The following is a 27,121-nucleotide window of genomic DNA, read 5'->3' as shown; positions in this document are numbered from 1 at the left end:
ATTAAGATGCATTTTGGGTCCCATTGAATGAGCTTTATACTCCAGGAAATAAACTGCGCAAATTATGCTTCATAGATTTTGTTCAAACCTCTTAATAAACCATTATCTCCTAGGTTACAACAAATAAGGCATTTCAAGCTTTTTCAAACATTTTAATTCACCTTATTCCAAATGTTCAACTGGCAACACAAGCAGTTGCTCAGCTGGCAGGGCATTTCTCTGTTTAATACTCCATTACGATAATCGCCTTTGCATGAAGGTGGTAGCATCTAGGACTGGCAGTGGAGTCGGATCATGGTAAGATTGAGGAAGCCATACAAAAAGAGGATTATTATAGTAGTCCACAGAGACAAGCTTTTCCATCTGCACTGTGTCTGATTGCTTTCCTGGGGCTTTCTCTGAATTACCACATTTTACACATTTAATGCCATATTTACAGTCTTCAACATACAGTATGTAACATTCATTCTTTTCTTTCTTTTTAAATGAGCTCCAAAGTATTAATTTTGGGACCGAAAGCAGACAGACAGTATTGGAACCTAAGTGGCCAAGTATAATTCATTGTCACAAGGACACTTTTTTTTATTACAAACACTTCATGCTTTTATATTAGCCTTTTCCTATCTATATTTTTTATATAAAAATGCATTTTATGCTGTACATTCTCTGAGAAAAGTTTTTGATCACTCATACATATCACGTGAAGAGACTCTTAAGCAAAAATATTTATGTCGCATATTGTGGCCTAAACATGTGTTGTTAAAAATAATATATCATTCACATCTTCACTTCATTACGACTTAAAAGAAATATGTGCAACATTTTTGCACAAATGTGTGAAAGAAGAAGAATCCTGCCACTTTTTTTCTGTACTCTTATGCTGTTTGCCAAAGATTCTGGATGCATTTTCTGAGAACAATGATAACACTGTAGGTATATTAACTGGCTTTCTGCATCAACTACAGACAACTGGATCCTTTAATTTGACTGTTAGAGGTGTTGAGTTTAAATATTCTAGCATGAATATTAATATTCTAGAGTGTAGCAGGAATTGGTTGCAGGAATCCCAATTTAAAAACTCAGGATATTATAATCTAGACCACCATGTACCAACTGGACCTGTTGGTGATGCTAAAAGAGGCACATGATTCTTTTAGCATATTAGAGTCAGGATGTAAGCAGTCCAGAATCGTTCTGGATGAAAATGAAGGCTGGCTGAACGATATTCAGAAATGAGAGGAGCTGGCGAGGAAAGTTCATATTCTTATTCTCTCCACCCCACTGACACTTCACAAAAAATGATTCTGTTCGGGAACTCTTACTCTGTTGATGGTTTGGAAATCCGTTTTTATATTCTCTTCTCTGATTATATCAATTTGTGTTTTATTCGCCAGATGTTCTACTGAAGTTTCCTGAGGGTTTATTCATCAGTTGTTTTACTGAGGTCTCTCAGGTTCCAGTATGGTTCTGAGATGTTTGCTTTTATGCTGCCCCATCTTGTTTTAATTGTTGTTATGCAGTGTTTATTCAGTATATTAGGATGTTTTTTTCCGATCATGGAATATTGGAATTGGAAACATTGGAATATTGCATCATTCTTATATGATCTCGTTAGGACTTGACCCCCACCTCCCTCATCTTTTATAATGTCTTTGCAAGCAGAGCCTTAGATTTATTAACTGTTGTAATAACATATAGTTAAAATATTATTTGGTTATGTAACAATGACCAGAACCTTTAGAATTGTGAGAAATAGGTATTGGCTTTAAAAATAACCCATGGTCTTACCTCTTTAGACCAGACATATTTACAAAAACTAACCTTTTAGAAGTCCATGAATTTGCATTGGTGTCATTGCATGGGCATCGAAGGTGACCTGTAATTAGAAAATCAATACTTATTACTGGAAAAATATCCACCTTAAAAAGGAAAAAAAAGCAAAACCTCAGTAACGTTATCTAAAAAAATCTGTTATGCTAGATTTAATATCAGTTATGCACTTAAAGTGAATCTTGCTTTGAAATAAAACACATAATTCTTTTCACTTAAACAAAAATCTTTAAACAATGTCTTATAATAACTTTATTTTATATATAAGTACATATTACATCTATTTATGATTCTTTTTACAGTGGTTTAATGATATACATCTAATTATCACCCAACACAACCCCTCTACCCCCTTTAATCTCAGGATATAAACATTTTAGAAAAATTTAGAAACCTTAATATTTGAAGGCAAAAGCAAAATAACTCTGTTAGTAAACTATTTTTGTTGTTTTGTATTTTTTAATTTTTTGTTAAGGTATATTAAGTGAGGTTAAAATGGTTACTTGCTTTATTTACCTTGGCAAATGGAGACCCTTTTAACGGCTACAGCCATCCTCTTTCAGGTGAGATCAGCGTCATTTAGTCAGATTCTCTTTAATGCACAGGGCAAGGAGGGGGTTGTTTAGGTACTGTGAAATTCTCACCCAACCAAAGGAAAATAAAAAACAAAACAAAAACTCCAAAGTTGCACTACTGGAAAAAATCATTAATAACATAAAATGCTACTTACAGTCTTCACAAGAATGAGTGTTATTTTAATACTGTACTGTAATATGTATTTCGGTGTACTCTTTTTACATTTTATAATTAGATTTAGACTGCTGGAAACAAATTCTGGTATGCAATCTAATCAAAGTTTTGTCTATGCATAGAAAGCTTGAATCAGCTTTACTTTTCAGTCAAAAGTCCCCCACACAGTAATACACCTAAAACTTAAGGAGACCAACTCACTGAGTTGCACACAATTCTGTCCTTAAAAAATAAAATAATATAGTACTTAGCAAGATATGAAAAGAATATTTGATTTTATGTGTTTTAATATACAAAATGAACCAAGACAGTTAAGTGTTTTTTAGGACTACTGGAAAATTAATTTCTTGTAACAGTAATACAAAAATAATAAGAATTGTGCAATGAAAATCAACAGGATTTTTAAAGTTATTTGACCTATTTTAAGAGACTGAGTTACAAAGGCTTCACATTTTAGGCGGTATTATAGTGAATAATAAGAATGAAATTTATATAAGAATATATATAATTTATATAAAGGTTGATTTATTAAGGTGATTTAATGAAAAATCCCAAGACTAGAAATTATTTGTTTTGGGAGATTTAATTTCAATCAAATAATGATTTTATTTTTTCAGGTTATTTATTTTAATCTTAACATGTTCTGCGAAGTTAGAAAGAATAGCGCGCTTAAATTAGAAAATATTGTGTCCTCATAATTATGTAATGCTATTTTTATGCATAGAAGTTTTCACAGAACAATATTCCAGCAGTTATAGGATAAATAATCTCATAATTATTAAGTCAAATTATTTAATTGTTGTAATGTACAATTTAATCACATCCTAACGATTATTAAATATTTTTGGTTTGTTAGTTTAGCTTTATGGCATTTTAATGCAAACCACATACTGTACAATTATTGCTTCAAACACACATTGCTTTCTTTCAAAAAGTTTATTTAGCATCAAGCAGAGAAAAAAATCTTTGCTTAACACTACAGAACTTTGATTACTTTCAGTTACAAAAAAAAGAATACAACAATATTTGCATCTTGAGGTTGATTTTTTTTTCTTTGCCCTGTTCAGGAAGATTTACAAGAGACAAAACTATACCCAAACGCCTTTTAACACCCTTTTCCCACCACCTCCACTCCACCAAATATTAGAGAAAAATCCAAACTAAATCGCTATTGTTTTACACAGTCCTGCAAGGTTAAAGAAAACTACATTAGAAGTTAAAAGTAACATTTTATTAGAAAGAAACTACAACTAACATATCTGTCTTTTCATCCATTAATACTAGTTAATAAGGAATGGTTAGTTTACCTAGTTTACTTTGAGATATTTCTTTTTCTGGAAACATTTTCGCTACAGCTGTTATTGGGTTTTTTTTTCTCGATGGCTTCGTGGCTATGTTCAGTCGAACGAGAATAAGTCGTTATTCTGTTTTCCAACATTTCTGGTGTCACTGTTGCTGTTGATAATCTTTTAGTAAAAAGAAGGGATTGTTCATAGAAAAACCCATTACTTGGAACAGCATATGGGACTTGGTGGCGACCGTTTGAATTCAGAGTTCAGTATCTGGAGTACGGCTGTTCTCTGTACACTCCCTTGGCTGTTCTTGCAGGTGGTGCTTTGTGTCTGTTGTTAGTCCATTCTTCCTGACCTGTTAAAAGTATGAGGAATGGAAAAATTAAGATTTATCATTGGATCCCAATTTTTATTAAATGTTTTACTCAATTACCATATACATGTTTCTACATTATACTATACTTAACTCTATGCAATTAAAGGTCTATATACTGTATGCAAACTTTTATATACAGTACATATGTATATACACACTAATGGAATGATAAAGTAGGTTACAATAAACAGTGTGTAAAGCATTTCTGACTCATAATATTAATAATGTTGGAAGAAATATTTTTAGTTTTTATTGTATACTCTATATACTCATAGTTATAATATAAAATGCATAACCGAATCTGATGGGAAATGTGTGTGTAAATTAAACTTAATTTAATTTAATTAAACAATAATAACTTGTATTTGTGTTACAAAACACAAAACCCCTAAAAAATGCATTTTATGGGTGAAATCCTGTTCATGCTAAACTTACAAAAAAACTAAGATCTTTCTTGCTAGGAAAACTTTAAAATATATTTTTTTAAGATTTTGAAATAATAGCAAGATGACAGCAACTGCATACTTCAGCAATAATTTAATTTCTTCACCCCCTGCTGTTTAGATTAAATAACCCAACAGAAAATGCATAGTCAAAACCTAAATGAGATTTAGGTTTGCATTTTTAATGCTGCAAATTTGAATTGATTTAATTAAGAAACACAGGTCTAACGTGTTTCCATTTTTAACAAATAAAATGTCATAGTGTTTTATTGTAAAAGTATTTGCTATTTTATTGTTTTAAAAGTATAGGACATTCTAGAATAAATACAACCATTATTATGTTTTATTATTTATATAGATTATATAAATCTGTAATGGAAGATTTTAAAAATTAGCATTGTGGGACTATAGCCCAACTATTACTGTAGCCAGTACTGTATGTCATGCTTACAGGAGTGAAATAGCCCATCAAGGGAATTTGAAAAGATGCCACTTGGTTTCTTTTGGTCAGGTGCAAGAATCACCATTAACTGAAATCGGCATTCATTCAGCCTCATCACTGTCATTTACAAGTGCATTTACTGACGGAAGCTTTTGTCCTTACTGATCATATGCCAGCACTTAACAATTTGATACAGTTCTTTAGCTCCATTACATAGTAGAATAGAACTCTTATGAATTTCTCTGCAAGAAAAAATCATTAACCTTTCACAACTGTTTGAGTTATCCTAAATACAATATAATTACCTCTATAATCTCCATGCTACCATCATAGTCATACAAAGGATGATTCAGGATTAAAGACACCATATGCTACCCACAATCTGATGAGTATGCCTTGTTATATAAGGGGTAAAATATATTGAGTCACCTACAGGTACATAATGTATCTGAAGCACAATTAAAACCATAACAATAATCAACTATGGATTAATAAAAGCATGTGTTTATCATCTGAAATGTAGATGAAGCAGAAGCTAGAATATCACTAGAATTCTGTATGACATATGCATATAGTCTAGGGATTCAGTCACACTGCGTTTAAAATAAAACAAATGAAGTTCAACAGTATAGGAGACACTTCTTGATGCCTATGGTGGTGGGTGTATGGATCATACTACTCAGCCATCGTGCTGAAGTCAATACCCTGGCTTCTTTCAAGAACTGGCTAGAGCTGATTTTTAGATTAATTAACCACTACCTGGAATTAATTAACCTACTAACAATTGTCCCCTATTAGAGAATTCCCCCTTCTCACTTACTTATTATTCTTATCATTTTAATTTTTATGTTCTTATTAATATTGGATAGTCTTCCATTATTGTCAATAATCCTTAATGTCCCCCAGAGAATGCAAAAATTTCCAATTTACTATGGCCACCTTAAAAGTAAACATGGTTCCAGCAGGGTATAAAAATTAAGATTATGTATACTACATATTATATTTATGTATAAAGAACCCTCTCATGAGCCATCTGTGAGGCAAACAAAAGAGTTTAGGCCACATAATTAAGATAAACAGAAACACACTGCTAGGTTAACATGATCAGCAAAGACAGCAGTAGGAAAACTCTGAAAGAGAGTACAACACCATCCTGACACAAGCGATTCCACAGTACGTCTCGCCATATCCAAAGGAACTACAAAGTCACAACTCTGAGAACCGATATAACACAGATGGAGACAACTCAGAAACCTTTGTTGAAATTAGGAAAAGGTCAAAAACATCTCAAATGGGCATTATACCATATGCACATAGCACAAAACACATTCTTGCATTGGAAAGTCTTGGGAAAAGCTAGTTTTTAAAAGTAGTGCGTTGCAGTTATATATTACAAAGTAATTCAATTTTGAAATTCATCATGTTAGGGTAAAATAATTTTAATCACATACAGTGATATATATGGTTTGAGTATAACTACTATATAAAGTAATAAATCAACTCTTAAAAGCAAATACCCGCAACTTTGTATTAAGTTAAAAAAATATTCCCCTTCACAAACAACTGTAATGAATTTTTTAAATGGACAGTAACTTTTCCCAACCTTACTAGTTGGTCTCATGACAGCATAGGAACAGATTTAATTGGCGACCAGGGGCTTTATTTACCTTACAAGTGTTTTCAGTAAAAGTTTGATCAAAACATATCATGTGTTGCATCTTCTTTTAAACAGTGAGAAAATCATAATACAAATTAATCATTTAGGCTGTTTGTTCCAGTAGCCCCATCGTTCCGAATGCCCCGATATACCACATGTATGCTGAACGAAAGCAAAAGCAAAGAGCTGCCTTTGGAGTATATGCATGTCATGTCATTACATCACATTACATTATTCTGTATCACTTTAATGTACTGTGCTAATTTAACTGTCACTTACAATATATGTCTCCTAATACCGCCCACACTATGGAGATCAGACATTGCTTTATAATGCTGCCCATGTTTAAAATTAACCTCATTAATCTTATAATCACATTTTGTGACTTTGAAATTAGATTAATTTCATTGGGATTTTTTTCAAAATAAAACATTTATATGATACTTAGAAGCACCCACTGTGTTATCCACTCAAAATTGTTGTGCGTTTCATCTATGTTTTGTTTAACAACATGGCCATCTTTTCTTTAACTTTTCTTCTTAAATTTGAAATGAAACTAAAATACAACAAATACAAGCTATATCTTGTATGGGGGTCTGGAAACTGAAAACTATTAATGCATAGTTTGCATTAAAAAGCATTTTTGTCTTTCCACAGAAGAACATGTGAATGATTCACCTTACATATGATGATTTTGGATATTTTTTTTTTCATGTAAACATCAGTCAGTTACAGAACAAAGGACTGTAATATTATTAACTGGATCCAATACATACTGTATATCCTTCAGAACAGGAAAAAAGCCAATATATGAGCATATAATCTGTCCATCCATTTTTAGTCCAAGTTTCCTGGTGAGGGGTATGATATAATGCAAATAACATAAATTAAAGAGATTTATGTTATAAAATAAAATGTGCTGTAATACAAACTAAGCACATTGTGAGAGAATACCTACCAACATTCATCTACATTATCCTTCATTTTCCACCTAGAGCGCTCAGTAATTCATAAGTTGCACTAGAACATAATTGTACATAAAGTTTTCATGCAGATACATAAAGGAGAAAAAGTATATTAAGTGGGAGTTATTTGTAAATGGTTAAAAAATTTACAGCTGACATGTATTTAAGGGAAGTTATCCCAGTGAGTTACCCAATGACAAAACTTCACGTATTACCTAAGCAATAAACTTGAAGTACTGAGACAAAATAAATGAGGAATGCAGGAAGAAAAGAATTGTAATGTCAACTGAGCACAGATCCAACACTTTAACCTGGAGAATGGTAGAATGAGTAGAATGACTTCCATAAAGACATTCCCCTCAGCATTAGATGCATGGGCAGTTCATTTAAATGCAGCACTTCAGCTCCAGTTGACAAACAAAACAAAGCATCTTTAACAGAAGTTAACATTAAAGTACAATTATAACACACTTTGAAAAAAGGATTTTGTAAATGTAATAATTAATTCAGATGTTTTGATCACATAGAAAAGTGGTTAAGGCTCTGGATTCATAAAGACTAGATGGTTATGGTTTCAAATCCCAGGTGGAGCACTGGTATTGTGCCTTGAGCTGTATGTACTCAGTGCTTCAGTAAAATGGATACAAATGTAACTCAATTTAGATGAACATTTCATTCAAATAAATAAACTCCTCAAAATCAATCTTCTAAGTCCTAACATCTATAAACGAACCCTTGCTGTGGTAGAAAGCTAGAAAAACACAACACAACAATTCTGCATTTAACTGACATGCAGTGGATGTTAATGGTGACAAATAAATAAATGTAAACGTAAAGTGTGCATTTTCAACAAATCCATAACTGCATTCAAACTACAAGTATTTAGTAAATTCTTATATTCACTTATTTCTGTGCAAAATTTTAACTCACCGTATGAATCGTACGAATCTTCACTTATTCCATGTCCATATTCATAGTAATCACCTGAGCTGTGGATGAACAAGGAGAGACAATCAAAACGATGTGTTTCCAGGTGTTGATAGCAGTAATAAATAAATCACAAAAAATCAAAAAACAAAACAATAGTGAACAAGGGGTTTGCTTCCAGGTGATGTGTTGATGTGAGTCAAAACTGAAAAATACATGACAGATAGACTGTAAAGAAAAAAAGTATTACCCAGAACTGAAATAGTTGTATATTTTTAATGCTTTTCTACTTTTGCTTAACTGTTATGTTATGCTTAATCGCTGACTCCCTTAGCTGGGCTTAAACATTTTATTATAATATTATGACTTTAGAATTAAAAAATAATCAAATATCTAGTTGTAACACTTACTGACTTAATTAAGAATACAGTGGGTTTACAAGGAAAGTATGAATCACATTTAAAAATATATAGCCACTGCCCATTGTAACATTCAACTTACACAAATGTGACTTTACAGAAAATGACTGTAAAATAATTTTAAAATGCTATAAGTTTGTACATATACAGTACATGCAGTATAGGGTTCATAAATTAAAACTACTTATGGCTGTATGGGATTTAAATACCTCAAATACCTCTTCCTTAAATTACATCCATTACTTAATTAATCGATGAGTTGTTATATTTTTTGTATCGAGTCTATATTACTATTTTATATTATATAACTATTTAAAAAGAAAAGTGTTTTTTCATTTCATTGCAGAATATGCAATTACATTACATTATTGTATTCATTACATTATGGTTTAAGGAGCAAAACATTTTCGTCGAGGACTATCTGTATTGTATTTGCAATTATAAATTGTTTTAAAAAACAAAAATCATCCTGCTGTTTTGTTAATATCATACAGTAGTTGTTTTGTTTCTATGGAAAACAATCCACATGTTTACAGCAATTAAAAATAATCAAGTTAGTAATTTTAAGAAAGAAACATTTCATCTGAACAGTTTAACATCCAATGTTGAACTCCTAATATATGTTTTAAAAATAATTACTCAGCTTAATTAAAATTATATGGCATGTCATAACTGAAATAAATCAATCATCTGTCAGTGTTGGAGTGGCATTTGCAGGTTCCATTCTGATCAAGCTCATTTTATCTTTCAAGGCCAGATATTGTTTTGAAGACAAACTTTAATGAGTACAAGGGTTTTCAGGATTCAAACAACATCTTCTACATTATATCCTGCTTCTTGCAACTCATCAACCAAGTTTCATTTAATAAAATGTTGCTCATTATAAGTCATGTTGATATACATATCTGAAGCAAGCATGTTTAATGCAGTGTGACCAACACACATTTATTAGCTTTTCCTAGCTTCTTGCTACTTTATTTTAGAGATGGATAGCTCATTTTAGAGAAAAGATAATTGTTATGAATGAGAGTAGACATTTTTGAAGAAAATCCAAGCTGAGCTTCCTTAATACTACTCAGCATTTCTATGTTTACAAAGAATATTGATAGATAATCAGTTACCATGGAGAAAATGTTGGACTAAATCATTTCTAAAGAAGAGATTTTATAAATGAAACATCCATGAAGTATGTAGATCTCCATAGTACATTTTTATTCCTAGTGATATGTATTATCCACTGAAACCTACCTCAACTAAAAAAGTAAACATTTGGTGGATAAGAGAGTTCATCAAAAATAAAAAGAGGTCAGCTGTTTTTTGGTCCTCAATGCTTCGGTGACAAACAATTTTGAACTGACATCTGCCATCATTCAGGACAGAGTCTGATAATTTATTGGAAGACTGTCATCATGCCTGGAAGACCTATTGCAGCTGAGCCCACTTCCTGTGCCTGTCAATCTTTTGTGTGACAGAAAGGTTTTTCCTCTTTTAGAACATGAATCCAGAAGAAAACACTGAAAGTGCAGTAGTTACAGGCAGTTACAATATGAAAAATAAGATTACGTCTGTGCTCCAAAGCTATTCTGAGTAGCTTTGGCTTTTTAGTTATGGCTTTTTGTCTGAAAAGCCATATTTTTGGTACTACACAGAGAACCTATCATTATATGAATGTAAACAGATATTATAATATATCACAGGGAAAGAAAAGGCATGGATTTTAGCAAAGAGAAAAAAATCTGTTTAGGATTACAAACACAGTGTATTTGAATGTAATGCTGCAGTTATAAAAATGCAGACATAGAGCTATGAATAATCATTAATTAAGAAATATCAAATCAGTATCCAATATCACATCTTGAAAGCAGCTTTCTATAAAAATAAACATAAACAATAAAAATTAACATAAACAATAATTACAACCTGCATATGTACTCTTGTTTTCATCAGCACAGCTTAGTAATTAAAAAAAACATGTTTAATTTATTACATTTAATTACACAAATATATACCACACTTGCTATACATAGATATTTGTCATTTGTAATTAGTAGTGTAATAATAATTATTGTATTCAAAAACAGAGTTCTCCCTTAAAGTGAGACACAAATCACCTTGAAAGGCCAAAGAGGGAATGTTTGTCCTACTAAATAGGGATACTGCTCAAGTCTCATAAAATGAATACAAAATGAATGAGAACCTATTCCACTTTTCAAAACAATGCATCACTAAACAATGAGATATTTCTCTAACCAGTGGATTCCGCAAATATGAAATCATTATTTTTCACAAATATGTAAGAGAACAAATTTCTTTACTTAAGAATACAGTATACTTCCAATACTTACATTACCAAGATAGATTCTTGTTTATTTCTAGAATGTCTCCCTCATTGCTTATATACTATCTTATGTACTCTCCTTAAGACTTCCTTCATATTTTCTTTTAATCTCACCTCTTAAAATCTGGCCTTTAAAGGCCTGCTTTATTCTATGTCCAATCCTCATGAAAGCTGGGTTAATGACCTCTCTCATAATTATCCTATTACCATTTAATATTGAAGATATTATCAGATAAAAGGACAGTGTAAACAAATAGTTAACACACACCGTGTATCATCCTTTTTAAAATAAGGTAGTTTTCATGGTTACCTCATTCACTTTCCATAAACAGAACAATAAAGTTCTCCTTCAAGTTAATAACTTTGTAATAAATATTCAGGAGACAATTAAAAAAAAACTTTAGTAGCAAACACACAAAAAAAAATACAACATTACAGGCATACCACAGTTACTGTAGAGCTGCAATGCCCTTTTCAGTACGGTGTGATGAAGGTCCATATCAAGAAAGAAGAGAGTCCAGTGATGTCAGAGAAAGGAATGTGTAGGCCTCTAGCTCTAAGCAAGCATCATCTTGAGAGCTCTAACATCAATCAGTCAGATCCACCTCTGCTCCACTGATAAACTAGGGATGAATTGTCATTCAACAAAAGACTCACTGGAGAACAATGAATATTCCTCACAGAACAGTAAATTATCTTGAAGAAACCTGCCCCAAGGACAAAGTCACATCTGAATGTTACCAAATAATGTCGACAAAGGAGCCTCTTACACACTGAAGGCATATACCGTAATTCTTTGAGACCTATTATGAAACGTCAGCGAGCATTCAAATAAGAACTATGAACAAAATAAAAAACTGATAACCAGTTAAAACAACTGAGCACCTCAACAGATGAGTAACATGTGATTACATCAATCCTCTTTTTCTCTATCTTATGTTTAACAATTTATGTAAGAGATTAAAGAGAAACTCTGTGCCAACAGGAACCCCTTAAACTTGTTTTATGATCATAAAAAGACCCCAGTAAATTAGAGTGATTGGAGATCCAAGATATCCAAAGACAGTTGTCTTTCATGACATGTGACAGAAAGTGATTTACCAGATCAGTCTTCTGCAGATGCTAAAGCATAGTTTTTGAAAAGTTAAATTTTGAAAAATAGACAAATGCAAATACATTCACACCAGTATAGTGCTCTACATAATATTGTAATCCCCTTATTTTCTCCTTATGTTTTACAACAAAACACCAGTATCAGCGATAATACAAACTATGTACAGTATGTGTGCTATCTAGATGTCTGAAAATAAGGCTTGAAGTTTGGTAAAGATAATTCACCTTTTCCAAGAATTTCTTTGTTATGATGCAGCTAGCGTCATAGGTGGCCTGGGGGTAGGACAGAGAATGACCGAGATTGAGAGAGTAAAATGGCATCGGTAATCAGGACTGATCAAATTGCAAAGTGGGAAACTGTTAGAGAACTTGGAGTGACTGGTCAGGTACTCAGCAGGAGAAAGTCTTTAGGCGGACTCGGACAGAGTAGACCTCAGTGGCACAGGTTAAGTACTGCTGAGCACACCTTTGTTGTCATAAAGGAACTCAATGACAGAGCACCACACCAGTGGCAAAACAAGGTTTATATAGTGTGGTTTTATGTTTAAAGCACCCATTAATTGTGCAAGGGAGGCTGGGATAAATGACGTGAGCAAGTCTGAATTGCCCCGGGTGGAAAGCAGTTCCTCGTAGGAATGTGCTCGATTTCTGTAAAAACCAAGGGTTGCAAGTTCTAGTTTACCCTGGCATGACATTCTTTTAGTGTAGTTAATGGGCTCTGCGACATGGCCACTTCTCCTTCCACACAAATTTAGAAATGGATTTATACTGTAAAAAAAATGTGAAACAGTATGCACATTTTAATTAAAAATTAAAAGTGGAGCACATTATTCGGTTGAATCCATCTGTTTCAGTTTTTCCAAGTACTGCTTTAAAAAATGTTAATAGTGTAATAATGAATAGATTGCAACATCAAGATCTTTAAAATGCTTAATCATTAGTACATTTACAGGTATTTGTAAATCATATTTGTCAGTGAATTATTCAAAAGCAACAACAACTTTAGACCAGTGAATTTTCTATCCTAAAAATGGAAGGGAAGGGAATTTCCTCATAACATAATAGACTACTGAAGAGATCGCAGTCTTCCATGTTGTCATGGTCAACTGAAACTAGTTTCTGGAATGTGATCCTTTTTTGTATTTTTTATGTTTCTTCTGTGATCAGTTTTTATCGTATTTTATACCGCGTTCTCAAGATGGCAGATACCAAGACACAGTCTTACTCTTCTTCTCTAACTGAGATAAAATAGAAACAAATCTGATTCTCCTGGTTTGTGTTAAGATGGCAATACTGCTACAGCTGTGTATGGATCAACAAATGAAGCTTGTAAAATTGGAAACGGCAGCAATGACCTCTGAGATTACTGCAATAACAGGGAACTTAAAGGCTCAGATAAATGCTTCGATATATAAGTCTAAACTGGACTTTGTTTTGGTGAAGAATGAGCATAGAAATTATACTGAAAGCCCACATAACACAGCAAAAAAATCTAGGGGAATTAAATATTGCCTTATAATATAATTAAATAGGAAAAAATAAATATTCCGACTGTGGTCATACCTCATGTACTGTATTTGAACATGATTTGTTTGTATTTGGGAAAAAAATAATTTGAGTTTAATTGAATAATTAATTTGAGTATGCAGTGTCATGCATACTAGAAAACAGCCATTTGTGTTTTTATTATTAGTTTAGCTGATGTCTTTACACATTGAGATATAGAGTACAATCAAAACAACCTTTAGAAGGTTGAACTTCAGAATTATAAATGTCAGCATTTCAAATTTTAACATTTTTACCCATTCCCTGTTTTAACAAAATTATTTTCAAAGCCAAAAATAAAAACGCAGAAACAACATTTGAACTTTCTGAGTATTTACATTTTTACAACCTTTTCTGAAGAATAAGAAAGCAAATGGAATGGAATGTGTATTGTACGCCCACATGGCACAGATAAACACCTTCAATATCTATTACCAAACTCAAGCACTCTAGCCGAATAAAAGAGGATTCCAAACACAGTTAGATACTTCTAAGTTATTGTGTGACACTTTGTCAATATTTCTATGCCATTCCTCACCCCACGTCCTTTTCTGCTCAATTACCCCAGTCAGGGACTCCTTCGGGATATGCTGAAGGGCAAGGTTCCAGGTGAAATGAACTGCAAAATATGCTCTTTAGTCAAATACAGCCACATGCTTCTAATTACTACAGCTAAATGAAAGACTTACAATCAGCTGATCAACAAAGCATGTGTGCTGATATATACGAGAAAATGTACGCTATATTAATCCTACCACAATATGTGTTTTCCAAAAATAAAGGCACAAAATATGAGTGACTTTTTGTGTGTCTATTTGAATAATTTCATAACAGGTAAAGGTAACAGGAGATTAGAGAACTGGATTTGTTAATGTACAGATATTCTGAGCTTCAAAATCAAAGTGACTGTTCTATTTTATGGCCTAGCGTTTACCTCAAATAAAACATTACAGAGATTTAAATACATATTCAGTATATTTTTATGAACTACCATAGTTGTATTGAAGTAAAATACTATTATTATTTTTCACTATTTTTCATTATTATTTTTATTTCTAGATCATTATAGATGATGCTACATGAGATACTGGTATTACTGTCACTAGACAATGAAAACTTCAAAGTCAGAATTTAGTTCTAAAAATATACAATAGGAATCTGATTATATTTTGATAATGAGCAAAGCAGCTTTCCCTACAATATTTAAAACTACTATAACTATTATTATTACTATTTGTAATAATAACTATAATAATATTTTATATTCATATTAACTGACCATGAAATCAGAGACTCCTGACATGCAGGCACTCAATTCATGTTTTAATAAATTCCAATAATGCTCTGGCTTTTTAAGGTCAGGTTTGATCTGGCATTCATTAACAATGCCTTTCAGTTTTCTATTCTCCACATCTTCTCAGGGGGAAGCCAAATGAATAATAACCTTTCTTAACAGTTGGCTTAGACCTCAAAAAATAAATACAATGCTTATTAGACAACCTAGTCACAGATTTAGGAATTTAGTAACAAACACTCTTTCCTAGGCATGTTAACTCTCTGAAGCATCTGTCATCTCCATGAATGGCTGATCATAAGTACCTATGTAGTCATCCTGGTGCCATTAAGCAGATGGCAGCGTTAAATCCAAATGATGTAGTACATGTCCCTGGTGGACTTTGTTTCCTTATACCACCCTTACTCTTCAATTCCTGTGTGATAAATCTTTCAAATCTTTGAGAGCATTAAGAAAGGTTGCAAAGACACAAGGTACTGATTTATGGTTAGTATCATGACTTTATCCCATTAGTGAATTTAATGTGGCTAAAATCCTCTTTGCTCATGAAGCCTTTTTCAGAATATTTTAGAGGCCTTCAGGTATTGCTTTTGTATACTTTACTGGAAACTGTAAGCCATGTGTCATCTTTCTCTTTCATTCTTTTCAGAACACAGAGAGTGCAATTCCATCTGCTCTTTGTTTCTTCTGTAGAGTTTGTTATGGTCTCAATTGTCACGAATAAACAATTACATTTAATAACAACTATGTCCTCTCCTGCATTGCAGGACAGATTTGTAGAAAGATAGCACAGTATGATTATATGTACAGTATAGGTCTGCAGAAAAATGAAGTCCTAATTTTCACCATTTTAAAAAGGAATATAGTTCATTTTTTAGATGATTAACATCTACCTGTGCAGAGATCTTAAGGGATCGTTGATACATTTATTTAAATAATAGCTTGAAAGATACAATGAATAGACATAAAAAACTAGTGAATTAAAACAAAAGAACAAAAATATAAAGAAAAACAACACAAGGAAATTAAGAATTGGCCATACATAAAAAACCCTTCAATGCTACTAAAGCAGGTTGTTTGATTAGACAATAGTGGACAATGTCATCTTTAATGCTCCATTTATACTTAATTCCTGGGTTTAAGCTGCTATCCATGGACAGAAAATAAATCGGAGCCTGAGCTGTAAAATGAAATTGCTTCCCCATGGCTGAACAACGGGCAATAGTGACTTACTAATTTATTGTACAATAGGATTACACTCTAATGGAAGTTGTCTCCAGCCTTCTGTCCATAACAAGGGTAAGATTGCACATGATTGCAAATGAAAATGTCTGTGGGGTGTAGAATTAGTTTTCTAGTTTGAAGGTCTGGCTGATTAGGAGATGATCATAGCTGTTGAACCCCACAGAGATGAGAAATATTTCGACAATGAAAATAAAAAAGTAAAGTAAACCATATACAATTTCACAAAGATACAGGTATAAAAAGGGTGCCACGTTTGTACTTACAAGCTAAATGCAAATTGGAAACATACAAACATACAAAACCACAAACATAACTGTGGTTTTGTATTTGCCAGGCTCTTCTTGCATCTACCTAGTACAAAACTGCCACCAAGTAGTGGATCTGAATTTTGAGTTTGGCAAGTAGATTAATATTTTTTAATTGTGGGCAAGACTTGATTTACTGTGTATGTGGTATTAACTCCATGGACGAACTGTGTCATTTTCTCCAATCTGGGCTCTTGAGAACAGAGAAAACTAAAATCTATCTTAACTTACTGATTTGAGGAAATTGTTACTTTAATATTGATGTACTGTATTATGGAAAACACATATGACCTGGAAATGTTGGTCAGCAGTAGACTTTGGTAAATCTGACATGGTTATCAACTTTATACTGCTGAAATCTTCAAAAGATGTAAATTAAAACAGATGGAGATGAGAAAAGAGGGTCAATTTGGTATCCTATCTATAAGAACTTGCAAGTGCTTTTGTAGAGAATACAGTGAAAGCTGCTTTGAGAGGTTGGCTGACAACACTTTTGAGGATAAATACATTGTAGGCAAACCAGAGCTTCGTCAGTCACTTTTTATTAAGTACATTCCTAAGATGTAAATGGAAGTGATCTGGATGAAGACATGGCTTAAAACCACCCCAGACAGATTGTCTAACACCTTCGCCGTGAGGTAGTTAGAGGAACAGCTTTTACAGCAAGGGACTCAAATTCACTCTGACAGCCAAAAACATCAAATGGAAATATTAGGAAATTGAATTTTAGATATCTGGGCACAGGTCAGAATGTGGCATCTTTAAAAATAATTATACATATAATAAATGTCATATACTGTACATACAAATAGGGAAATAATTAAATAAATCAGGAGATGCATCTGATGCCCACATATTACAAGCTTCACAATAACAAATATGAATCACTGATTAATGAAACTGCAATGAAAGCAAGTTAGACACTGCAAAGCACAATGCATTCTTCAAAATTTAAAGTGGTTAATAAAGTTGTTCTATGTCAGTGATCTGTTCAACCAGATGCAAAGCATATTTAGCTGGAATACCATCTGTTCTCCTAAACGTTCCTTTGGATTTTGATTTTGTAACAAATACAGTATAATTGAAAATATATTTTTGTACTTACAATACATTCCTATTTATATTTTTAGAACTAAATTCTGATGTTTTTCATTGTCTAGTGACAGTCATACCAGTATCTCATGTAGCATCATCTATAATGATCTAGACTTTACCCATCTTTTGTGAAAAATAATAATAGTATTTCACTTCAATACAACTATGGTAGTTCATAAAAATATACTGAATATTGTGGAGCCTTCTTGGGGTGTGAGGGGTGCTTGGGTAATTAATATAATTATAAATTATAATTAAACTACTGTAATCAGTATCAGTATCAGTACAAGAGATTGATCTTACTTAACTTACTTGTTAGACTTCTTTGAAAAAGCTTCAACAGTAATGGACACTCCAATTTGATAAGATGAGAATTTCAGAATGAATAAGGATTTAAAAAATAATTAATCAAAATAAAGGTGGTAGGCATGAAAAATACATAAAACTGAAATAAGAACTTAATTAACAGAAAACACAAAGGTGTCAATGCTCAAATTACATTACCACAGGGATCCGTATTAGGATCTCTTCTTTTCTTGAATTACATCAGTGATCTAGGTTGTTGTATACTTGTTGTTGTATTGAGTAAACCAATCATTTTGCATGATTACCAGATTACCAGATTAAGAAGATTAGCAAACTCTGTAGAAGATGCAATGGTAGATTTAGATAGAACAATGAAACACAAACTAGAATATACAAACGGAAACTTGGGAGATGTCTTTTTAAAACTGAAAACGGGAAACTCTTCTTAATGGAAATAATTATGCAGTCATGTTTTTGAAACTCATGCTATTGCCTTTTTTTTTTCCCTGAAACGCCTAATGGAATTGCTCAGATCAATCAGAAGTCAAACGTGCTAGAGCAGGTAAATCATCTCTTGTCTTTAGATATCATGTAGTTTTGTTCTGCTGTATAGTCTAAATGAATGCTACCAAGTGCAATTTAAACATCTGTTCGGCTATGTTAAAAAATGTGTTGGTTCCCATTAACAAAATACTGTATATATACATTGTATATGAGAGATAATGCAGTAAAATGCAGACTAAGGTCTCTGCTTCATGGCATAATAAATTCACAACAAATTTTAGAAATATCTGATCTTAATAATGTGATGGAATATTTCAGAGACATCGGCCAATGAGCCTTGTCATGGATGAAGTGATGTCATCACCAGTGAGGAATGCGACACATCAATGATTTTTACTGAGCTAACTTTTCATATCAGTTAAATGGAACCCTTCCATGTCTTCCAGCCTACCCTTCTTTGCATAGAAAATGTTTGAATCTACTGTATATCAGTTTAGACAATGCTGTCCCAGTCCACTGGATGCTTGAAAGTGTGTGTTCTTTACAGCCCTTAGTGACTCTGAACCTTTGTTGGCTTGAACCTCAATGGTCTTGGGAATACTACTGTACATGATGCCATTCAGCCTTTTATTTCAACGTCCATGCTAGCTGAGATTCCCTTGAGCACACTGCATCCCTGCTGACTTTTTGACTTCCGTAGCCTCTATGGTCCCCATAACCTAAACATCAGCTGCCTGGAGAATTCTTTCTCATCTAAGACAGCTTCTAGCATTCTGTACAATCTCCCTTTTTTAAGTCTCAGCTTCTGACCTCAAGTAATCTCAAATGGCCTCATGAGATGTGCACATTGTTTTTTTTGTGCTCCCACTAGCTATGTTATAAAAAATAAAACAAACAGCAGGAGAGAGAAGAGGGAGGAATCTTGCTTTAAGCTTATAATACATCAATTGCCTTTACTTTTATTTGGTGCTCTAAGTTGCACACTCATTGCAGTGCACTATTCATTTATGTTAGGAACTTACCCCCTTCTTTGAAATGCAATGCATCTTTTCTGATTATGGGCTCCCATGTGCTGCCACCAGACAATATCTTTGAGTTGCCAAAGTATACAACTGCTTCAATTGGATAAGGTACATGCCTTCTGGTTTATTACAGCATGTCTCGTGTTGGAAGGTGGAGTGTCTGTCTGCTCTACATGTTATAAAGATTGAAGGCCTTATCATTATTCCCTTGCTGGTGAAGCTGCATGGGTTTCATGGATGTGCTCCTATAATTGAACCCCTTAGTAAAGCTCCAGTACATCAAAGCAAGTACCGTTGAACATTGAAGATACCTGATGTTTCGGGGGTTTTGTGCATAGATATGCCCTGTCTACACATTGCGTTTTGCAGTGTATCTTATCCAGCAAGTGTTGAAGCCAATGCCTTTGACTGGTCCATTGTATGAGACAGATTGCTGAACGGAGTTTTGTGATCTTTGTGGCTATCTAAAAGCAAGGTCCTGGAAGCCAACAAAGCATCACTACCAAATGCTCCTATCAGGCTGGGCCACACTTTCAGTCCTGCATTTGATGTAATCCTCACTCATTATCAAAGTTCCACAACAGCTGTGTGCCCTGATGTGGTGCTATGCTCCATCAAAGCAGGGTGACACTAGGGCCTATCCTCAAATGTCTGGCCGCATTCCAATGTTTCATAGGCAAATGACTTACAACACATTGCCCTACCCCACAGACATTTATATATCAAACCTACATACCCAAATACTGTAAATCTCTCCCTCACAACCAGCCTCAGAATTTAGTCAATCTGGAGTCTTTAGGATTAACTGGACACATCAAGATCAAGTATTTTATGCAACATACTTTCTTGGTGCGAAAATGTATGACTTACTATAGCCCATTTAGAGTTTGCAGCTTGTAAATCTCTTGTTGCAGTCACTCAAACACAGGATGCTGACTGTTCTATTCGGTCCAGCAATTAGACTGCATCTGTTTATGCCACTGTGTTGGAAGAGCAAAAGTACTTTCCCAGATTTGCCCTGGGAGGATGGCTCTTTACGTTGTGTGCCATCTTAAAACCTTAAGAAATGCATTGATGCTGGTCTGGCCCACCTTTGCTTGCAGAGCATGTGAATCCTCAGCTGATTCTTTTTCTGTCACTCTAAGGAGGAACTCAGCTCCCACATGTTTTCTTACTTTGGGAGTGAGTCTGCATTCCATCCACACAGTAGTAACACTTCTGGAAGACTGGGGATGAGTTCTAATTTCTGCTGGGAAATCTAGTCTTGGCCCTAGAAATTTTGCCAGATTATGGTCACAGTATTGATGTTGATACTGGTGGACTACTTCCATTCTTGAGTGCTCTAGCAGTGGTTTCTGTTGTGGTTGTTGAACCTGCTGGTGGACTGTTACTGCCTTCTGCCAGTCTTCCAGTCTCCAGCTTGAGATATGGTGCTCCAATAAGATGGGGAGCACAGAGAATCTGAACCCCAACATACATGGCAGCTCACATAACATGCTGAAACAGCAGGTGCTTTTTTGAGGAGATCCGGCAATTTTTACTTGATTAATATGTTGATACTGACGTTGATAACAAATCATATAATCATGGTCCATGGTTAAACCATTAATCTTTCCTGAGAATCTAAGTAGGGTTAGGATATATATAATCTACAGTATGTGGTCAATCTCAGGAAAACTACGCCACTCAATCACAACTTTAAATGCCCAACCTAACTTTCCTGGCTCAAGGATAACAAACAGCACTTTAAAATGAAATCCCTTCAGTACCATTTGAAGGACACTTTTAGAGGAAATTTGGAAGTCATCCAATTAAAATGGTAATGGATATATAGGATTTTTTGGCTTGAGAAATAATTCCTTTGAGCAATGTAGGGATGTTATTTTGACCTGCTGGAGCATTATAGTTCTTTATAGAATTATCCCTGAAGTGGACAGATGTATATTTTATCCTAGATAATGAAATGTTCTGATTTACAAAAAACACTGTGAAAAATGTTAACATCGAGCATAAAGTTTACAATTGAATAAACACATCTCAGTGCAATTTTATGTACTGTACACTATACTCTTTTTTTATTTTCTGAACCATAGGCCATATTGATTTAATTGATTTTACAAAAAAATGTATTGCTAACAAAGTATTTGCATTAGCATAACACATTTTTTTTAGAATTAGAAAGGCTGAACCTGTTTGTAAAAGCAAGTAAAAATTCTAAAGAACTTTAATTTAATTCAAATCCCGTATTTGGAACCAGCTGGAAGAAAGGTCTAATTTATCACAGATAATGTAGAGGCACATCTTCTATCCTCTCTCCTCAGTTTCATTCGATTATTCTGTTTTGAATTTTTTAATCTTTTGTCATATATCCTCATCTGTCAACATGTATACTGTTCATCTAAATGCATCTACACTTCCACCACCTCAACAGCAATTTGACATCAGTGCCAATGTAGTGACTGTCTTCTCCATGTCTTTGCATTATCTTTGGGTGTCTGTTCATCTTCTTTGTAAAAACACCAGGGAATGTTTTCTGCCTACCTGCTTTCATGTGCACAACATTTATCAAAATCTGTGATTCAACTAGCATAACTAAAGGTTCTGAAATGTGTTTTTCACATAGAAACTTTCAGTTATTGTTTACTCTTGGGATTACATTCTCTTGGTTGAATAATTTGAATAGTATTCTTCTGCAATTCTTGAATCTTCATAGAAATTCTGCATGAGTCCCAGATAAACATGCTTTGGGATTATGACACAAATGAAGATGTTTATCCAATAAATTGGGTAAATTGTGACACACCTAGAGACAAACTATCCATAAAAGCTCCCCTGTCTATAGTTCCAAGAGGTAGACATTTGGACTCAGAAGTCCAGATGAAGGTCACCTGTCCATAATACACAGGCAGGAGAGGGGAAGCACAGTATACATAATGACATTACAATCAATCACCTCTTATTGTGTGTGTTACTATGAGCATCCACAGTGATTTTTTCTTCAATGGTATTCCAAGACTAAACAAGATTCATATTCATACTTTATTGCACAAATACTTAATTGTCTCAACCAGAAATCTGTAAAACATGCACTTAACAAACTTACTGTTTCTTTCCGTTTATTTAGTTTTATTATGTCGTTTCCTCCCTGTGCAATACTGTGTATCTATGTGTATTTATGATGGGGGGTATATTTAGGGATACGAAGGGATTATAGCAGGTGGTCTGTCAGGAAAATAACATTTCGGCAGATGTATCACAATTCTCCAAAAACGCTACACTTGTCCATTCCCATTTTCATGTTCCCAAAAAAAGCAGTGTTTTTAAACACAATGCTACACCAGTACACGGCATACTGTAAATGCAATACATGCAGGGAGAGTCAAGTCAATACAAATCTACCTTGCCCTGACCCCATAGACTTCAAAGATCAAGTCTGAATTTCCCTTAGGGAGATTTGAAAGCCTCCTAGTCAGACCCACTTCACTAGGACACTGACATACACAATTGCAATCTGTTCCTGGAATAGCATTGTAGCGGCGAGGCTTAATAATAAGGCAGAATTAAGTGTTTCTGAGCTTCCCAAATGAGGCCCCATTTCTCTGTTCATCTCTGTGGTGCAGCCACAGAGAGACCATTAGTGCAGGGTGATTTAAGGTCCTAGGACAGCTCCCAAAGGGGGATGCACTTAGCTAAGTCTGGCTATCATGATCAATGGTCATCCATTGGCGCCTATCTGTCTAGGGAGTGCCAGATGGACATCTGGACTGCATTCCTAAGTGTCAGCAGTAAGTGACTCATATCTCACCTTGATCAACCAATCAGGGACTGGTAGGGCCGAGTAACCCACGTGGGACTCTGATGCCCATGGAACTTTCAGCCAATGAATGAGCTGAAGTTCCTCAAAAAAAAAACAGGCAACACAGAGAGCCTGAGAGATTCAGAAGGGGAGATTCAACAAGATTCAGTAAGATTCTGGAGAGGATTCTGTGGACTGTTCTAAAGGGAATTCAAAGGAGAATTCCAGGGCAGGACGGCCCAGGAGCAGAAGGCTCCCAAGGGCAGGACATTCTCGCAGCGCGCCTCCTGACCATCCTGAGACTCAGCCCGGACAACCACGGAACGGCCAGTGTGTCCGAGTGCCAGAACTTTCCTTTGTTCTAAGAGTCTAGAGTGGAGGTTGCCAGAGAGTAACCAGCAGCAGGCCTCGTGAACAGGTCAGAACTGTGGACAGCTGAATCACTATTCAGAACTAGCTCTTCATCAGGAACGAACCGGTCCTCTTCCTGACTTGCTGGGATCCACAGTCATCTTTTCTCCTGTGCACAAACTTTGCTAGTTAAAGCCAACACTAACTAGCCGGTCAGTGAGCATCAGCAGCGCACCGTCGCAAGCCGCACAGCACAGCCTGGCACGGAGCCAGAGAGCGCGGATTGGACAGCAACAGCCTGCAACTGTTTCTTTGTGCCCGCTGGAGATCTGAATCCCCAGAAATTGGATGAGTATTCAACTTCACTGCATTACAGCTCGAGAATTCAATTGTTATCCCAACCAGTTGATATCAATTTAATTCCTAAGAGTTATGTACTTGTTTTGAGTATCTAATGTAGAAGTTATAACCAAGTTCATTTACGAAACGGTCTTAATGAATGATATACTGAACGTATGTCCTCTTGATATGTGTAACTCTTCGTAACTGATTGAATATATATCTTTTGTATTCTGATAACCCTCTCGATAAGATCTGTTAGGTTTACATGCATATTCTATGTATTAATAAATGTATCCTCGTGTATTAGTACCTGTGTGTGTGCGTTGTTTGAGTTATGTCGCATGGTTGGATTCTAAAGCCATCAAAAGAATCAACTTTGTGATTTACTGCTACAATTGATAATTGTCTCAGTAAATGCCCAAACCCTACAGAACTGGTGCCTTCAGAGAGCCACAACGTTACATATTTGGCGTCCCTGAATGGCTATGAAACACTACAGCATATAATCCTGCAGACTAGGGCCATAAGGCTGATATCCAAACTATGTTGCAACCTTGCTAAAAGAAATAAAAGAAGGATGATAAAATATGACCCCGACTTAAATTCTGCATTTTATGTTTCCTGAATAAGCACATTTTCTCTAAACTTTTATGTCTTTTTACTACATGCCATTGTGAAATTCTGGAACAAATAACAATACAGTACTTGCTTTCTTCATGTAAGCATCTAATTGCTTACCAATTGCTAACTGATCTCTTTAACACTTACAGGAATGAGCAATTTAAGTGCCACTCAGCTGTTGTGAAGTAGGCATTTACAAAGCTTTATGCACTATTGTAATTAAAGTCAAGAAACATTATCTGGGTATCATGTATTAAAAAACTAAGACTCCTTTTTAAATATTAGTTTTTTGAATATTATATATTAATCTTTTAGAAAGCTGTAAGGGATAAGTAGTGTTCATGTGTGCATCAGGATTTGTGTACATCACTGTGCATGCACTCACACTAAAGGCAAAATGTCAAGAACAAAGGAAACAAAGCATCATGAAAAGAATACAGAAAGCCTTTAGGAATTTCAATCAGTATGGAATATGACAATAATATTTTGAGTCATGAAAAATCCACACAAGGCAACAACTGAAGCTTTTGACAGCTGCTATTATGCTGCAGCTATTTAGCTAAAACGGGTGTCTTTCTGCTCTGTTGTCATATATAATAAAGATTTTTGAGAATCTTATGTCCAGGAGCAAGAAATGTTTCCTTTTGTGATATTCCTTCAATCCTTTTTTTTACAAAGAGCTGTAGATCTCATTCTCAGAACTGTGTTAAACACAAGTTTCCTTCATATAATTTTTAACATGACAGACTATAAAAGTCATGAGAAAATGTTCTGTTTACGGCCAAAATGTGTGACCACATATTTCATGACAACCTCCCCTTCCAAACAAGATTATGTTTTTAAAAAGCAATTGTGGGGGAAATATCTTCCCCAACCGCATCCCAAGTTGTGAACAAACCTGAAAAAATACTTTCGTTTTTCCACTTTACTCCAGGAAATAATAAGAACGCAAAAATTGCTTTTGACTGATTCTACAGTTCGACCCAGTTAATTTAAACTGTGGAGTTTATTTTGTAATTATCTGTTACATCATAGTAAATGTAACACTGTAGACTGTAAACAGACTGTAGTAAATGTAAGCTAAAGATTAGTCTAGGGCTACTTCTCTTGTTCCATTACCATTTCTGCTTACATACTGTACTGTATACAGTGTAATACAGTGGTTCTCAAACTGTGGTACGCGTACCGGCAGTGGTACGTGGAGTGCCGCCAGGTGGTACGCCAAAAGACCCTGGAACTGTGTCGTGTGCGCTGAAAAATCGGGACGGGTTTTCATATTTTGTATTTTGTATTTTAAACTCGAATACGCAGCCTGCGTACTGCGATACAGTGCGCGCTAATACTTCAGTGGACACAAGAGATACTCTGTAATTCTATACCACTCTATAGGAATGCCTGCTACGGATGCAAGTGACCAATTGTATTTTAAAAAAGCTACTGTATCTCCAGCAAATAGGGAGGTAGGAGAATGTGCGTGATTTTGGAACAATGCCAAGTTGTAAACACAGGAATGCATAGAAATACATGCTACGAACGCTGGTAATCTTGTGAGCACAGGAAAGTGTGATAGATAACAGAAAAATATTTAAGAACTGTTCTAAGTTAATTTGAGAAAAATACACCGAGCGTCTCTGTGTTTTGCTCCCATGCGCATGAAATAAAAACTTTAAATAAATACGGAAATAAAAACGGAAACCCGGAAAAATGCAAGCTTGCGGATTGCTAAAGCAGGTAAGCCACACTATTTTTGAAGAACCGTATTTACCGTTGGCAAAAGAGCTGACACGTATTATGTGTGGAGAAAAAGCTGCTAAACAGCTTGACCTGCTGCCCCCCTCCCCCTGAAAGACACAGTCACTCATATAATTATTGAAATGAAGGATTATATCAAAAGTACACTGATAGAGCGCGTTAAGATGAGCAGATGTTTTTCACTGCAATAAGATGAGTCTGTAGTCGATTTGGCCAATTTGCTCGTTTACGTTAGATACGAGTTTGAGGGTACGTCCCATGAGGACTTTCTGTTCTGTAAGCCGCTACCAACAGGAACTACAGGAGAGCACATATTTCAGCTTCTGAATGAATTTATCGAAGAGAATGGCATCGACTGGATAAAATGTGTCGGAGTTTGTACAGACGGTGC

The 27,121-nt window shown here is 34.5% G+C and overlaps 1 protein-coding gene across 1 annotated transcript in view; it reads right to left on the bottom strand.

Annotated features, from left to right (window-relative positions):
- Nucleotides 1-3,911: 3,911 nt before the first annotated feature.
- The window catches only part of khdrbs3 (KH domain containing, RNA binding, signal transduction associated 3), a 54,462-nt gene continuing 31,252 nt past the window's right edge, over nucleotides 3,912-27,121 (bottom strand). The window contains exons 7-8 of the mRNA XM_088929497.1: nucleotides 8,686-8,744; nucleotides 3,912-4,227 (exon numbers count right to left, since the gene is read on the bottom strand). Coding sequence (XP_088785623.1) covers nucleotides 4,136-4,227; nucleotides 8,686-8,744 — 151 coding nt within the window. The 3' untranslated portion in view covers nucleotides 3,912-4,135. The remainder of the gene's footprint in view (nucleotides 4,228-8,685; nucleotides 8,745-27,121) is intronic.

Source organism: Atractosteus spatula, chromosome 12 (genome assembly GCF_055471065.1).
Source record: "Atractosteus spatula isolate fAtrSpa1 chromosome 12, fAtrSpa1.hap1, whole genome shotgun sequence".
NCBI classification, from domain to species: domain Eukaryota; kingdom Metazoa; phylum Chordata; class Actinopteri; order Semionotiformes; family Lepisosteidae; genus Atractosteus; species Atractosteus spatula.
Note: the sequence above shows the minus strand (reverse complement) of the source record. Positions and strands in the feature narration are given on the sequence as shown.